The sequence below is a fragment of the Schistocerca nitens genome, chromosome 3 (assembly GCF_023898315.1).
Source record: "Schistocerca nitens isolate TAMUIC-IGC-003100 chromosome 3, iqSchNite1.1, whole genome shotgun sequence".
Classification (NCBI taxonomy): Eukaryota; Metazoa; Arthropoda; class Insecta; order Orthoptera; family Acrididae; genus Schistocerca; species Schistocerca nitens.
This window is the reverse complement of record NC_064616.1, coordinates 573,024,345-573,040,780: the sequence shown is the minus strand read 5'-3', so window position 1 is coordinate 573,040,780 and position 16,436 is coordinate 573,024,345. Positions and strand designations below refer to the sequence as shown.

The 16,436-nt window shown below is 43.3% G+C and overlaps 1 protein-coding gene across 1 annotated transcript in view; it reads left to right on the top strand.

The window, feature by feature from the left end:
* The window catches only part of LOC126249346 (lisH domain-containing protein ARMC9-like), a 231,761-nt gene that overhangs the window by 123,309 nt on the left and 92,016 nt on the right, over window positions 1–16,436 (top strand). Inside the window, exons 10-12 of the mRNA XM_049951000.1 lie at window positions 2,995–3,217; window positions 4,747–4,854; window positions 12,577–12,687. Of these exons, the coding sequence (XP_049806957.1) occupies window positions 2,995–3,217; window positions 4,747–4,854; window positions 12,577–12,687 (442 nt within the window). The remainder of the gene's footprint in view (window positions 1–2,994; window positions 3,218–4,746; window positions 4,855–12,576; window positions 12,688–16,436) is intronic.

Below are 16,436 nucleotides of genomic sequence, written 5' to 3'. Positions count from 1 at the left end.
AGAATTAGTAGTGTTTCTCTTCCTGTAACTTACATCAGAGCTGTGCCATAACCTGTAGTGTTATTTCTTCTTGTAATTATACCTAGACTAAACAAATTATTATTTTCAGTCTATCTGACTGCTGTTATTTGTGTGTGCAATTTGACCACTCGCACACACAGATACTGTATTTGCAATGAGGATAGTTATGCCTCTAAAGCTTTCTCTTCCCATTTGCCATTGGGCTGTCCCCTTCAGCTCCACCTGATGCTGCTTTCTGCCACTTTCACAAGTTGCACGTTTCAGCCATGACAGGCCTTTCCCTCGGGTGGCACTGCTTCAGACAGTGGTTTAGCGACAAGGTTCAAGCTCTTCTTGGCAATGTCCAATTTCTGTCATTGTTGTCCATGTTTTGCAATGCTGTTTCCACATTGCTCTGTTCTATTTCATCATTGGTACCAAGTTACTAATTTTCTTTGCACTGTTCCCATCCCTATAACAGATAGATGATCAGTCTGCCCGTTTCTGCTTTCTGTCACATCAGTGCATTGGAGCCATGGCAGGTCACCTTTTTGTGGGTGGCGTGGTTTCTGATGACCACCACCCTTCTCTCCACCCATCCTCCTCCCCCTTCTCCTCCACCCCTCCTGTCCCCTACCCCCATCTTCACATAATCTTGGCAAGTAAGGAGAGATGCAGTGTCTGCACTGCACCTACATCCTGACTGGACAGTAACCACAGCACACCCATGTGTGTGGGTGGCCTAGCCTCAGGCATCATCAGCTCCTGCATAGACATCTGCAGGAACAGTTCCAGGTAACAAGCCAGTGGAACAGCAAAAAATTCAACATGGCTAGTTATCACCAAGATCTCAGGACGCCACCACTGCAGGTACTACTTTCACCATCTGGTGATGTTGCAATTGATTACAGGAGGCACAGCCAGTGTGGGATTATCTCCCTCCACAACTCACGTGCCTGGAAATAGTATATCTCCACCTCAGCAATACTTAGGCCAGTACACGGCCTCCGAGAAGTCAGTTAGTATTGGGAATACGAGGTGTGGCTAGAAAAAAACCGGACTAGTACTGGTGAAACAATAAAACGAATGCAATAAGGCTGAAAGTCGCGTGGCCTGTCACGTGAATCTCACTCCGCCTACTGCTCGAGTTTCATCTGCCTCCTGCACTCAGTCTGCCCCTGGCGTCTGTTTTAAGTAGTTGACGTTTTGTCTGTGCATCGGAAAATGTTGAGTGTACAGAAAGAACAGCGTGTTAACATCAAATTTTGTTTCAAACTAGGAAAATCTGCAAGTGAAACGTTTGTAATGTTACAACAAGTGTACGGCGATGATTGTTTATCACGAACACAAGTGTTTGAGTGGTTTAAACGATTTAAAGATGGCTGCAAAGACACCAGTGATGACACTCGCACTGGCAGACCATTGTCAGCAAAAACTGATGCAAACATTGAAAAAATCGGTAAACTTGTTCGACAAGATCGCCGTTTAACAATCAGAGCAGTGTCTGAGTTAACAGGAGTTGACAAGGAAAGTGTTAGGCAGATTCTTCATGAAAGTTTCAACATGAACAAAGTGTGTTCAAAAATGGTTCCAAAGTGTCTCACAATTGAACAGAAGGAACGCCGAAGAATGATTTGTTCTGACATCCTGGAAAACATTGAAAGTGATCCCATCTTCTTACAAAATGTTATTACTTGCGATGAATCGTGGTTTTTTACTTACGATCCCGAAACTAAACGCCAATCGATGCATTGGAAAACTCCTGGTTCTCCATGACAAAAAAAAGCACGAATGTCAAAATCGAAATTCAAGGCAATGATGATTGTTTTTTTGACATCAAAGGGATTGTGCACATTGATTGGGTACCAGAGGGACAAACAGTGAATCAGCATTACTACATTAGCATCCTGGCTACCCTACATGAGCGAGTACGGAGAAAACGGAACGATTTGTGGAGAAAAAAGTCATGGATCCTTCACCAAGACAATGCCCCAGCTCACAGTGCGTTGTCAGTGAAGACGTTTTTGGCAAAACACAACATTCCCATCTTAGATCATCCACCCTACTCACCTGATTTGGCCCCCTGTGACTTTTTTCTTTTCCCTAAAGTCAAGTCAGCTTTGAAAGGAACTAGATTTGAGACTGTTGAAGCAGTAAAAGAAAAAGTGACGGAAGTAATGTATGGACTTACCGAAAATGATCTGCAGCATTGCTATGAACAGTGGAAAATTCGTATGGAACGGTGTAGAGACCGAGGAGGAGAGTATATTGAAGGAGATAACATGAAATTGTAAATAATTGTAAATAAATGTTTTTTTCCAGCATCAGTCCGGTTTTTTTCTAGCCGCACCTCGTACACACTGTGTGATTACTCAGACTGCTCCATGGTCCCTCAGTCTGTACACACTCCTAACATGCGCCAATGCCACCTATCCTGGACAAACGTTTACATCCATGCGGACCCGACATGCAGATCCAGGCTTCTTGCTACTCCTCAACATGCACCTTTTATTTGATAGTGTTCTCTCTTCCTGTAACTTACATCAGAGCTATTCCATAATCTGTAGTGTTATCTCATCTTGTAATTACATCCAGAATAAACAAGTTATTATTTACAGTCTACTCGACTGCTGTTATCCCTGTGTACACCTTGACCACTCATAGACACAGATACTGCAGTTATTATGATAGTCATTCAATTAGTATAATCATGCAATCAGTTTGATAGAGAAAGCACTAGAACTCACTATACTAAAATTTGTTAGCAGTACCTGCTTGCCTCATATCATTTTCTAAAGTTATATGTTTGTTGTCCTTCACTTTATAGTATTTTCTTTCTCCTCATACAAGAGCTTTCACAGTTTAGTTTGGTAGCAGATTTCCTTTTTTCTTCTTTATTATTTTATTTTTTTAAAATTGGAGTATTGATAGTGGAGTAGTGAGTACACAGAAATAGGAGATTTAATGAAAGCATTTGATGTTCTGTATTTGTAGACGAGAACAAAGAATATTCATGATTGATGGGGGTCTAGTGGAGTGGCTGGTGCAAAGACTGGAAGCAACTCAGCATACACAAATGCGATCCTATGCTCTTGAGTATACCATGGCGCTGTTCATGAATCTGTGCCTTCACCGACAAGCCAGAGAGCGTTGTGTGCCATTTGCAAGGCCATTGGTTGAAATACTTGCATCCTATCTTGGCAATAGCTTGCTTAAGGTATAGTAATGTAAGAATCATTATGTATTTATAACAGATCATGTGCTGTTGACCACACTGAACAACTCCATTTATGATTAAAGTATTTAATAATGGTAAAATGATATCCAGTCATCATATTGTTATTACTTTTTCAGTGTCCAGTGTGTATCTGAGCTAATTCTCCATTCACATACTTGTTTTTGTGGCATGTATGCTTTAGTAGTGCCGCTAAAAACTGGAATGTATTCTTCGAGAATGTTTTCTACCTGTGAAACACATTGGGCATAATAAATGTTGTTGCAAATACAATTAGGTTGTTGGTAGTCATGACATGCCCACACAAACTAAAATGGTGAATAATAATAAAAGTTTGATATTTTATTGTGAATATCACTAGATAATAATACAACAGTAGTCTGCAAAATATTGAAAGAGAAATATAATGTAAGCTTGTGAGATATTTGATACAACTTAAGAAGCAATAGTTTAAATGAATGGATTTTGTTGCACTGTTGAACTACCCAGTGCATTTATAAAATACTGTATCAGTTAGTGCTGACTACTGTATCAGTTAGTGCTGAATGAATGTGACAACTTAATTTTTTGCCAGACCATGGTTTGAACCAGGACCTAGGTCTGTTTCACTCTAGTGCACAGTTTCAAATTGTCACAGTCAACACAGCATTGTTCTGCATGGACACAGAGAATGCATTTTGAGTACCTGTCAGTGGTTTCATGACTTGCATTTGTGTATGTCATTGACAACCTGTAACCTTGACATGAGCAACAACAGTGACACAGTTCAAGGCAATGGCTTCAAATATCTGTGCATTACATTGAAATGCTTCGGTAGTTCTTTTTTTTTTTCGGTAGTTTTTTTTTTTTTTTTTTTTTTTTTTTTTTGTGGCAACACTTTCATGATTCATAACCACAGTCAAATAAATTGCCTTGAACTTTTGTTTCTGTCCCCACTAATCATATTAAAATGACATGACAATTGTAATTCTGCAGAAACAATACTTTGGTTTGCTAAGTTAAGGAAAACAATTGGCATAAAATAGGCATTGTTTTGAAATTTTTGGTTTCCATATAATTGTTTTTGTGACTGTGGTTAGCTTTTTCCAATATTTTTAAAATTAAAATATGTGGCAACTTTTAATAACTTTTAATTAGAATTACTCAGCTAACTGAACAAAATTTTAGTCTGTTGCTTATTTAGAACAGAGCATCCCTATTTTGAAGTATGTAGTGTTTTCCATGTCTTTTAATGGGTATGCAAAATAAAATTAAGTACGTTATTTGACACTTAGTTTTTCACCTATTTTGCTGCCCAGTTAATATGAAAATTGAAACCTATGTGACTGCAAAACATGCTTATTTCTTAGATTTATTGTTGTTGGTCATCTCTTTCTGTAGTTACTTGTATGTACCTCACTTGTTTCTGTTAGTGTGCTGCAGAAGAGTTACATGATTAACTCTTTATAGGATATTTATATGCTGTGATACAATATGTTGCACATGTTATAATGACATCCTTTAACTGATAGCCTACACCCTACGTGACTGGGACACTGTACAGTTTACTGGCAAACCATCAGATTAACCAAGAAGCCAAGAGAAGTGGACTTTGTGACATTTTGGAGCATTTACAGAAGGTACTGTTGCACTGTTATTTCCAAACTTTCATTTGAAATACAAATTTAACCTTAGGAAAACAAGTATAATTATGCCCCAAACAAATAAAAACACAAATGTGTTGCTTTGATTTTTGTCAGAGGTTAGTTTATGGCTGTCTAGTATAATAACTAACTAACTCTGTCTGAACAGGCCTTGGGAGGCCCAATGATACCAACCAGCTGCCATGTCATCCTCAGCCCACAGGTGTAACTGGATGCGGATATGGTGGAGCATGTGGTCAGCACACCGCTCTCCCCACCATATGTCAGTTTATGAGACCGGAGCCTCTACTTCTTATTCAAGTAGCTCCTCAGTTTGCCTCGTAAGGGCTGAGTGCACCCCGCTTGCCAACAGCACTCAGCAGACCGGATGGTCACCCATCCAAGTGCTAGCCCAGCCCGACAGTACTTAACGCTGGTGATCTGACAGGAACCGGTGTTACCACTGCAGCAAGGCTGTTGGCTGTCTAGTACACACACCAAAAACAGTTTTGCATCACCTTTGTTCTGAGAGTTCCAGAACCTGCACAGAAAATTGGAATAGAGATCAACATAAACATCATTTCCGCCCTTTTTATTGCTCATGAGAAGCACACATTTCACATTGTACCACCATACAGCGAGACCTTCAGAGGTGAAGGTCCAGATTGCTGTACACACTGGTACCTCTAATACCCAGTAGTACGTCCTCTTGCATTGATGAATGCCTGATTCGTGGTAGCATACTATCCACAAGTTCATCAAGGCAATGTTGGTCCAAATTGTCCCACTCCTCAACGGCAATTCAGCATAGATCCCTCAGAGAGGCTGGCGGGGGGGGGGGGGGGGGGGGGGGAGGGGGGGTGTCACATCGCCCATAAACAGCCCTTTTCAATTTATCCCAGGCATGTTCGATAGGTTTCATGTCTGGAGAACATGCTGGCCACTCTAGTTGAACGATGTCATTATCCTGAAGGAAATCATTCACAAGATGTGCACAATTGGAGTGTGAATTGTCATCCATGAAGGAGAATGCCTCACCAATATGCTGCTGATATGGTTGCACTATCAGTTAGAGGGTGGAACTGTGGTTCTGACCATCTAGGTATGTTTGAACTACAGACAACACGAGCTGTGTACCTCCTTCCTGGTGGAATGACTGGAACTGATCGGCTGTTGGACCCCTTCTGTCTAATAGGTGCTGCTCATGCATGGTTGTTTACATCTTTGGGTGGGTTTAGTGACATCTCTGAACAGTCAAAGAGACTGTGTCTGTGATACAATATTCACAGTCAAAGTCTATCTTTAGGAGTTCTGGGAACCGGGGTGATGCAAAACTTTTTTGGATGTGTGTATTAATACTGATTAAAATCTGCACAATATTTATCAAAACGTAATGTAATTTTTTTTTTACCAAGATGATGATCTGCTAAATTGCTGTGTTGCACAATTCTGGCAGATTATATTACATGAGATACTGTAGATCTATTTTCTATAGATCCTCTCATATGTAAGCATTGTTCTGATTATTGTTTGAATTAATCTGGGACCAACTAGTTTGAAATATAATATTCCCAATAATTTTATGGCTAAAATCTTGAAAGTGATCAGTGATTAGTTTAGTTAATCAGTCATGACTTTTAATATCTTGATCACAATATTTATTTTAATGTCTTGATCATAATATTTACGATGATGAAGACATTATAATTAATTTGTGCCAGAGAGCATTTTCATTTGATTGAGTTACGATTTATTGTCAATACATTCAAGTTACAAGAGATGCATGCAATCTTTGTAATCTGATTGAAGAGAAGTTTCTAAATAATTAATCAGAGTAATTGATCCCTCTCCTTTTGTTTTATATTAACACATGAAATTCTAGTCTGTATGTAATAAGCTTATCGAGTATCTCAATGCAGAACTGAGCAAAACATGTTACCTTCTTTGCTCATTAAAATCATGCTGTGGTGAGAAAACAGTAATGAATGCATATCATGTCTACTTTCATTCTCATATTAGATGTGGGGTCACCTTCTAGGGAAACTCGAAAACAGCTAATAGCACTTTTAAAATACAAAAAAGGGCCATTACAATCTTGTTTGGCTGCAAGCCTAGAGACTCTTGTCAACCTCTGTTTAAGAAATCTGGTATTCCTCCATTACCATGTGTATACATAATGGAAACCCTTTTATTCCTTAAAATAAACATAATAGGTAAATACTGCAGGCTGCAAAAAAACTTTGATTTACATGATCACTTTACCAGACAAAACAGTAACTTTGTTGTGACTCACTGATCTTTCAAAGTGCTGATGCGCAGTTACGCATGTCCTCTACATGTGGCGCTGTCTGCCAGCCATGCAGCAGCAGTGCCACCTAAGCGGCCAGCCAGCCAGCGGCCGCTAGACATGGACTCAGTCATGATTTGACTGTTAAAGTGTACACACGTCTTACTCTGTTTACTTGATCTGTGACTTTCATGTATTGCGTCTTCCTTGAAATATATTTGTTCAACTTGAAGTTATAACAACTGGCGATGAGGATGGGATTTTTCTTTTCCATTGTTGACCCACATGTTTCCGTGGCTACTTTAGAGCAACTATTGCAAGGTATCATAGAACAGCAAACGCTTCTCACAAATGCGATTCGTGATTTCATCGCGCCATCAAATGCGGGGCGTCTCTCGTCGTTGTCTTTACCTCCTTTTCCTCCTTACGACGAGACGGCGAAAGACTGTTCTGATTACGAAAAACGTCTACGACAGCACTTCTTGACATTTCTTGTCACGGATGAACAAACATGTAAGTCTCTGTTCATTTAATGGATTTCACCTCAAATGTATCGGTTGTTGTCACAATTGGATCCTTTGAAAGATCCTGCATCTTTGTCCTTTGCTGAAATGTGCTCACTTCTGTCCGTCTATTTTCAAAAGCAAACGCATGTGGTAGCCTCTCGTGTTGCCTTTTATCATTGTCAAAAACAACCAAATCAATCCTATCGTGCTTGGGCTGCTGAACTTCATGGCTTCAGTAGAAAGTGTCAATTTGTTACTAAAGTTCACAAAGAATCCTACACCGATTCCATGGTACGGGATGCTATTATCCAATCGGCGCCCGACAAAGAAGTTAGGCAATGTGCCCTTCAGTTGGCAAATCTGACTCTAGATGAAGTCCTATCCATCGCTCAGTCTTTTGAAATTTCTCGCGCTGCTGGAGCTCAAATAGAGGCATGGGGTGACGGCGGGGAAATACAACCTCTGTGCAATGTTGATGAAGCGTGTGGCATGTCCCCGCTGACCGACGTGGCCACAGTACGCTCCCAAGTGCAGCCTCGGCCTAACCGTAAACAAACCTCTAAGAAACTGCAGCAAAGCCAACGGAAACTTCCTTCATGTCCGCGGTGTTTTACGAAACATTCACGAGAAGATTGTCCACAACGTTGGGCCGTGTGTCACAAATGCAGAAAAAAGGGTCATGTGTCATCCGTTTTCAAATCCGACCGCATACATGATGTTCATGAACAAGACGCTGATTCTGATTCTGTGTTGTCTGTCAATTGTACTTCTTCCCTTTCAGAGAAGTTATTCCTCACTGTCCAAATACTTGGTCAAGATGTTCACATGCAGGTGGATACTGGTTCTGCTGCCACTATCATCAGTTCTCAGACGTATCTTCAGTTGGGTTCTCCAAACCTATCACCTGTCACTAGGCAATTACGGATGTACAATAAACAGAAGATTTCTCTCTTGGGACAATTTGATGCTGAGGTATCTTACAAATCCGTTTTTCGCACTGTTCCCATATTTGTGGTATACCATAGTAATGCGGAAAATCTTTTTGGTTTTGATGCCTTTCGTGTTTTTGGGTTCTCCATAGATGACTCTGTCAATATCGTCTCTGATGCTATTCCTTATGCCCAATTGGATTCCTCGTCGATGACATTTTCATCCCTTTTTTCTCCTGGGTTAGGCTGTGCAAATGACTTTGAAGCTCATATCACACTCAAACCCACTGCTCGGCCTAAGTTTTTTCTGGCTCGGCCCATTCCTGTGGCCCTTTGTGATCAGGTCAAATGGGAGCTGGATTGTCTCACTGCTTCAGGGGTCTTGCTTCCTGTCACTTCCAGTGAGTGGTCCTCTCCTGTCATTGTCGTTGCTAATCCAAATGGTGATATTCGTCTCTGTGGCAATTTTGAAGCCATTATAAATGCTCAATGCCTTATCGACACTTACCCTATGCCTCAACCTGAAGAATTGTTCACTAAATTTGCTGGAGGCCAGTATTTTTCTAAACTTGACCTGTCAGAAGCTTATCATCAACTTCCTCTCGACGCTGCTTCCTGGCAGTTTCTGGTCCTTAACACGTCTTTTGGCCTCTATCAATACCAACGATTGCCATTCAGGGTTGCCAGCGCCGCTGCTCTCTTTCAGCGATTCTTGGAACAATTATTGCTCACTGTCCCTGGGTGAACAAATTACCAGGACGACATTGTTGTCACTGGCTCCACCACTGACAAACATCTTCAAAATCTCTGCACACTTTTTCATGTCTTACAGACTGCCGGTCTTAAGTGTAATCTTCAGAAATCAAAATTTTTTCAGGCATCAACTCTCTTGGGATGGTATTCATCCACTTCAGCAAACTGTCGCTGCAATCGATGCCCTTCCTTGCCCTACATCTGTTAAGGAACTGCAGGCCTTCTTGGGGAAAATAGCATACTATCACAAGTTTTTACCATCTGCTGCTTCGGTGGCTCAGCCGTTGCATCGCCTGTTGCATAAAAACGTGCCTTTTCACTGGTCCGCGTCATGCGATGCGGCTTTCCTGAAATTGAAGACTATGCTGAAACAGGCCCCGTGTCTGGCTACTTATCGACCTGGCCAAAATCTTGTTCTAGCCATGGACGCCTCTCAATACGGGGTCGGTGCAGTCCTTGCGCACTGTTTTTCTGACGGTTCTGGACAACCCATTGCTTATGCCTCCAAAACCCTCACGGATGCCCAACAAAAGTATTCTCAAATTGAAAAAGAAGCTTTGGCCCTTATTTATGCTCTTCATAAGTTTGGTGTTTTTCTCTATGGATCCAAATTTCATCTTGTTACGGATCACAAACCAATTGTTTTCTTGTTTCATCCATCAACGTCATTTCCTGACAAGGCTGCACACTGACTCCAGCGTTGGGCTCTTTACTTGTCTCGTTTCAATTATGAGATTCATTTCCGGCCGACGGCTCAACATGCGAATGCTGATGCACTGTCTCGCCTTCCCATGGGTCCTGATCTGGCATTCGATAGGGATGAACTTTTGTGTTTCCACCTGGATGTTGCCGAGCAGCAGGTTGTGGACAGGTTCCCCATCACCAGGGATCGGCTGGCAGCTGCTACAGGTTCTGACCCTACCCTCTCCCGAGTTTTACGCTATATTCAGAAGGGTTGGCCAGATCGTCCGTCTGCTAAGACTTCTGATCCGTTGTGGAACTACTACACTTTACATTACCGCCTCACCGCTAGGGATGGTTTTATCCTCCCTTCCACCGAAAATGCTTCGCCGTGTGTTGTGGTACCTGTGTCTTTGCGTGTTTCGGTCTTGCGCCTCCTTCACCAAGGGCACTGGGGTGTCTCTGGCAGAAAATCTCTGGCTTGCCGTCATGTGTACTGGCCCAGCATCGACTCTGAAATCGCACACATGGTCTCTGCCTGCGGCCCTTGTGTGTCACAGGCTGTCACCCCGAAGTCATCTTTGTCACCGTGGCCTTCGCCTGAGAAGCCCTGGGAGCATATTCATGCTGACTTCGCAGGACCTTTTTTAGGTACTTATTGACTTCTCGTTATTGATGCCTACCCTAACTTTCCTTTCATTGTCCGTTGCACATCGCCTACCACCGTGGCAACCACCAATGCTCTAGCTCGCATTTTCTCTTTGGAAGGCCTTCCCTGTACTCTTGTTACTGATAATGGTCCGCAATTTGCCTCTTCCGATTTTGCAGATTTTTGTGCCTGTCATGGCGTCATGCATGTCACGGCCCCTCCGTTCCATCCAGAGTCAAATGGTGAGGCTGAACGACTGGTCCACACATTTAAAGCTCAGATGAGGAAACTCCTGACTTCTTCTGCTGCTGATGATGCGCTTCTCCAATTTCTGGCTTCTTACCGTTTCACCTCCATGTGTGACCACAGCCTGGCTGAGCTCTTACATGGCCGACAGCCCCGCACGCTACTTCATCTTCTGCGGACTTCCATCTCACGGCCGTGGGTGCCTTCGCTTGGCCGGTTCACTGCCGATGACCTTGTATGGGTAGAGGGATATGGCAGGCGGCCAAAATGGAGTCCTGGCTGCATCTTACGACACCGTGGCCAATGCCTGTATGAAATCCAGACGGACACGGGTGTTGCAGTGCATCATTCGGACCAGCTTCGGCCTCGTGTGCCAGCAACACCTCTTCCGGATGCCGCTACACCACCTTCAGCTCTACCTGATGCTCAGGATACTGGAATCTCTCATTACTCACAATGCAGTCCTCTCACCATCATATCAGTGCCAGCATGAGAACTGACACCACCAGGAGACGTGCCCATTCAGGAACCAGATGACCATCATCTGTCGGAGCAACTCTACTTGCCTCCTTCTCCTATGGACACAGACACATCGCCCATGTCTCCTGTTATAACAACCTGACTTGCCGCAATGGGCAGATTGGTGCACAGGGTCCCAGCAGATTTGACCCCGACGTCTCCTGTCATCTCGACCCGTTATCATCGGGGACACTTCTGTCCGTACGGGAAGCCTCCTCCTCGAGACTTTACAGCCAGTCAAACAACACCTATGGACGTTAGCAATCTACAGGCCTCCTCCATCAAGACCTGTGCAAAAACTTCAAATGGGGGAAAAGTGTTGTAACTCGCCGATCTTTCAAAGTGCCACCGCGCAGTTACACGCGTCCTCTACATGCGGTGCTGTCTGCCAGCCATGCAGCAGCAGCACCACCTAAGCGGCCAGCCAGCCAGCAGCCGCTAGACTTGGACTCAGTTATGATTTGACTGTTAATGTGTACACACGTCTTACTCTGTTTACTTGATCTGTGATTTTCATGTATTGCGTCTTCCTTGAAATATATTTGTTCAACTTGAAGTTATAACAAACATATAACTCAAATCAGCACAGCTCTGTGCCAAGAAGGTACTTTTCACATGGGAGTTAAGCTTTATAACAAACTTCCTGAAAGCATAAAAGCTATTACTGAGGTCAGTACCTTTGGGAAATCTTTAAAGTCATATTTACAGCATCACTGATTTTACACCATTGAAGAATATTTAAATTTATGAAGTGTGTTTTATAAATACTTATGTACAAAGTGTTTTTTGGCAACCATAAATACGTATGCCTAGAAATGACTTTCAGCTGTATATTTATAACTTGACTTATCCAATGTCTTACGCATAAGCTGCTTTGTAGACAACGGGACCAATAAATACAACAACAACAAGAAGAATATAGTATTTTGTTGCACATTTGTAAGAAATTTTAGCCATCTGGCACAACCAGTTCCAAGTGCTTAGTCGTAGTCCTTTTGAACTAGGGAACATTTTCTCTGGTTCTTATTTCAAAATAAACGTATAAAATTGTGCTGTTGATCATTTTTTGTTTTGAAACCGCAAACATTACTCTGTTCCTTTAGCAAATAAAATTTTAGCATTTCAATTTGTTTATTCATTTATTTGTAGCAAAGCACAGGAGAAGTGCAACATCAGTTGGAATGCCTTCTCAAACGTCACAAGGACCTCCTGCCTGACCAATATACATCTAGTGAAGAGGAGATCACCGATGATGACACAGTAATGCATTTCTTGTGCTTTTTATATGAAACAACATATGGCTATTAATTCACAGAAGTCAATTAATGTTGTGTTTTTCAAGACTGTACTGATTTTTATTTATCTATCAAGAGAATTATGTGTTTTCTAAACTCAAAAAGGGCTGGTAGAAGGACAGAGGTACAGATGAGTGCAAAACATAATGAGGAGAGTAAATGGCAAACTAGGAAAGACCATTGCTTTTATCTTGACTGTGATTATGCCTGTGGTGACTGAAAAAGTTAAAGCAAGATTTCTACACTTTGAGATTTGGCCATATACACTCCTGGAAATTGAAATAAGAACACCGTGAATTCATTGTCCCAGGAAGGGGAAACATTATTGACACATTCCTGGGGTCAGATACATCACATGATCACACTGACAGAACCACAGGCACATAGACACAGGCAACAGAGCATGCACAATGTCGGCACTAGTACAGTGTATATCCACCTTTCGCAGCAATGCAGGCTGCTATTCTCCCATGGAGACGATCGTAGAGATGCTGGATGTAGTCCTGTGGAACGGCTTGCCATGCCATTTCCACCTGGCGCCTCAGTTGGACCAGCGTTCGTGCTGGACGTGCAGACCGCGTGAGACGACGCTTCATCCAGTCCCAAACATGCTCAATGGGGGACAGATCCGGAGATCTTGCTGGCCAGGGTAGTTGACTTACACCTTCTACAGCACGTTGGGTGGCACGGGATACATGCAGACGTGCATTGTCCTGTTGGAACAGCAAGTTCCCTTGCTGGTCTAGGAATGGTAGAACGATGGGTTCGATGACGGTTTGGATGTACCGTGCACTATTCAGTGTCCCCTCGACGATCACCAGTGGTGTACGGCCAGTGTAGGAGATCGCTCCCCACACCATGATGCCGGGTGTTGGCCCTGTGTGCCTCGGTCGTATGCAGTCCTGATTGTGGCGCTCACCTGCACGGCGCCAAACACGCATACGACCATCATTGGCACCAAGGCAGAAGCGACTCTCATCGCTGAAGACGACACATCTCCATTCGTCCCTCCATTCACGCCTGTCGCGACACCACTGGAGGCGGGCTGCACGATGTTGGGGCGTGAGCGGAAGACGGCCTAACGGTGTGCGGGACCGTAGCCCAGCTTCATGGAGACGGTTGCGAATGGTCCTCGCCGATACCCCAGGAGCAACAGTGTCCCTAATTTGCTGGGAAGTGGCGGTGCGGTCCCCTACGGCACTGCATAGGATCCTACGGTCTTGGCGTGCATCCGTGCGTCGCTGCGGTCTGGTCCCAGGTCGACGGGCACGTGCACCTTCCGCCGACCATTGGCGACAACATTGATGTACTGTGGAGACCTCACGCCTCACGTGTTGAGCAATTCGGCGGTACGTCCACACGGCCTCCCGCATGCCCACCATACGCCCTCGCTCAAAGTCCGTCAACTGCACATACGGTTCACGTCCACGCTGTCGCGGCATGCTACCAGTGTTAAAGACTGCGATGGAGCTCCGTATGCCACGGCAAACTGGCTGACACTGACGGCGGTGGTGCACAAATGCTGCACAGCTAGCGCCATTCGACGGCCAACACCGCGGTTCCTGGTGTGTCCGCTGTGCCGTGCGTGTGATCATTGCTTGTACAGCCCTCTCGCAGTGTCCGGAGCAAGTATGGTGGGTCTGACACACCGGTGTCAATGTGTTCTTTTTTCCATTTCCAGGAGTGTATTTCAAACTCAAGTTCCAAAAGTTTGATCTCATAACTTTGGGATATAATGACCAATAACTTTTGGGAATTGTGGCATGGCTGCTCATGATCTTAGTATTGCATATATGTCCCATGGTAAGTGTATCAACTGCTCATAATCATCCCCTTGTGCTTTTGAGATATGCTTTGCTTCAACTCTGAAAATTCTTATGGTCAAGGTGACTGCCACGACAAAGACCCATGATTAAAGACACTGATTGAAATTGCAGATATATCTCCAAAAGGAATCCAACCAATGAATCTGCTGCCATACATAAGATGATCCAGCAATGGTGAATGTCTATTAGAACACTCCATTAGAACACACAATCTACAATAACTATGTCCTCAGTGACGTTAAGTGTATCATTTCCTTGAAACACAGAGAAAGAAGACACAACAAATGTTAGTGAAAGAAAGAAACAACACTTCACCCTCCATTACAATGCATCTAATGTTGATCATGTAATGGATGAAATAAGTCATACGGAAGTGAGACATGGGTAATGCACAAAAGCGACAAAAGTAGAATACAGGCTAGTGAAATGAAGTTCCAGAGGAGCAGGTTGAGTGTAACAAGACGAGACAGATTGCGAAATGTGTATGTGAGGGAAAGACTAAAGGAGGAACCAGTACAGAACAGGATAGAAAAATCAAGACTGCAGTGGTATGGACACATGAAGAGAATGGATGAGGGAAGAATTCCAAAGAGGATGTTTGATCTGCAACTGGAGGGGAAGAGGCCCAGAGGAAGACCAAGAGATAGATGGGTGAAGGGAGTGAAGGAATGTGTGACAAGAAGAGGAGAGAACTGGACGAAGGTGGAAGAGGGGGAATGGTGGAAAGACAGAACACGATGGAGAGGCTTGTGTTCCCGACAGACCTAGCCAGTGGCTGGAAACTGTCCAAGATGATGATGATGATGATGAGTGAACAACTCAACGTTACTAACCTTCCGTTGTGAGCACTTCTTTCCCTGAGGAAAAAATCTCAGCTTTAAATGGCATCCATCACACAAAGAAATGTAAACAGTTTCACAACTCATATGGAAGAATTGGAGCTCCCAAAGAGCAACTAGTTTCCAAGAGACCCTTTTTTAACTGTCTGATGCACCTACATAATTAACTATAGTCTTCAAAGACATGGCAACTCTACTGGAGGATGAAGCAAGCCGCTGGTGCTACCATAAATGGGTCAACTTGCATTTAAGTATGCTGACTACACTTATTGCCTGATAAAGCCCTCAACAGACAAGCTTTCAGAGAGCTTCTCAATCAGCTCTCGCAACCATTTCTCCTGTTAGGAGATTCAAGTGCAATCACTGTGGTATTGGTTTTGGGGCAGCACCAACTCAAACTCAGAAGCTGAGTGGTATAGAGCATTTGCAGTCAAAAGACATAGGCTTTTGGAATGCAGGCAAAATAATCCATTTCAGAATAGTATCATGGTCATTCTGTCATTAGCTTCACCTTCTGCTCTCTAGTCCTAGCAGATTGTGTACAACAGTGACTTCTTCCGAGTCAGGTTGAACCTTTATGAACGGGCCAATACCCAAAACCAGGCCACCAAATTGGATCCTGCAGCTGACTATATGTCAGGAGCAAGTCAGTGTCTAGGACTGTGTTCAACATAGAATGAATGTAATCCCCAAAACTATCATAGTGCTCATACCAAAATCTTCAGAACTCTTTAGAACAGGGCCGGCCACAGAATGCCAACACCTGATGGATTTGAATCTAGTGCACTTGCATGTGCCGACCTTGAATGTTCATGTGCATGCGTAAATTTTTTCCCACCTGTCGATAACATCTGTTGCTGCAAGTAGCAGTTGAATGAAGTAGTGTGTAATGCTCGTGTCAGTTTTTCATTGCAAGGGAAATGACGGAACAACTGCAGCAACACTACTGCATCAGATTTTGCCAGAAACTGGCTGACAGCCAGATGTAAACCATTTGGCAGATTCAAATGGCATTCAGTGACACTCCTATGGGCATAACACAGGTTAAG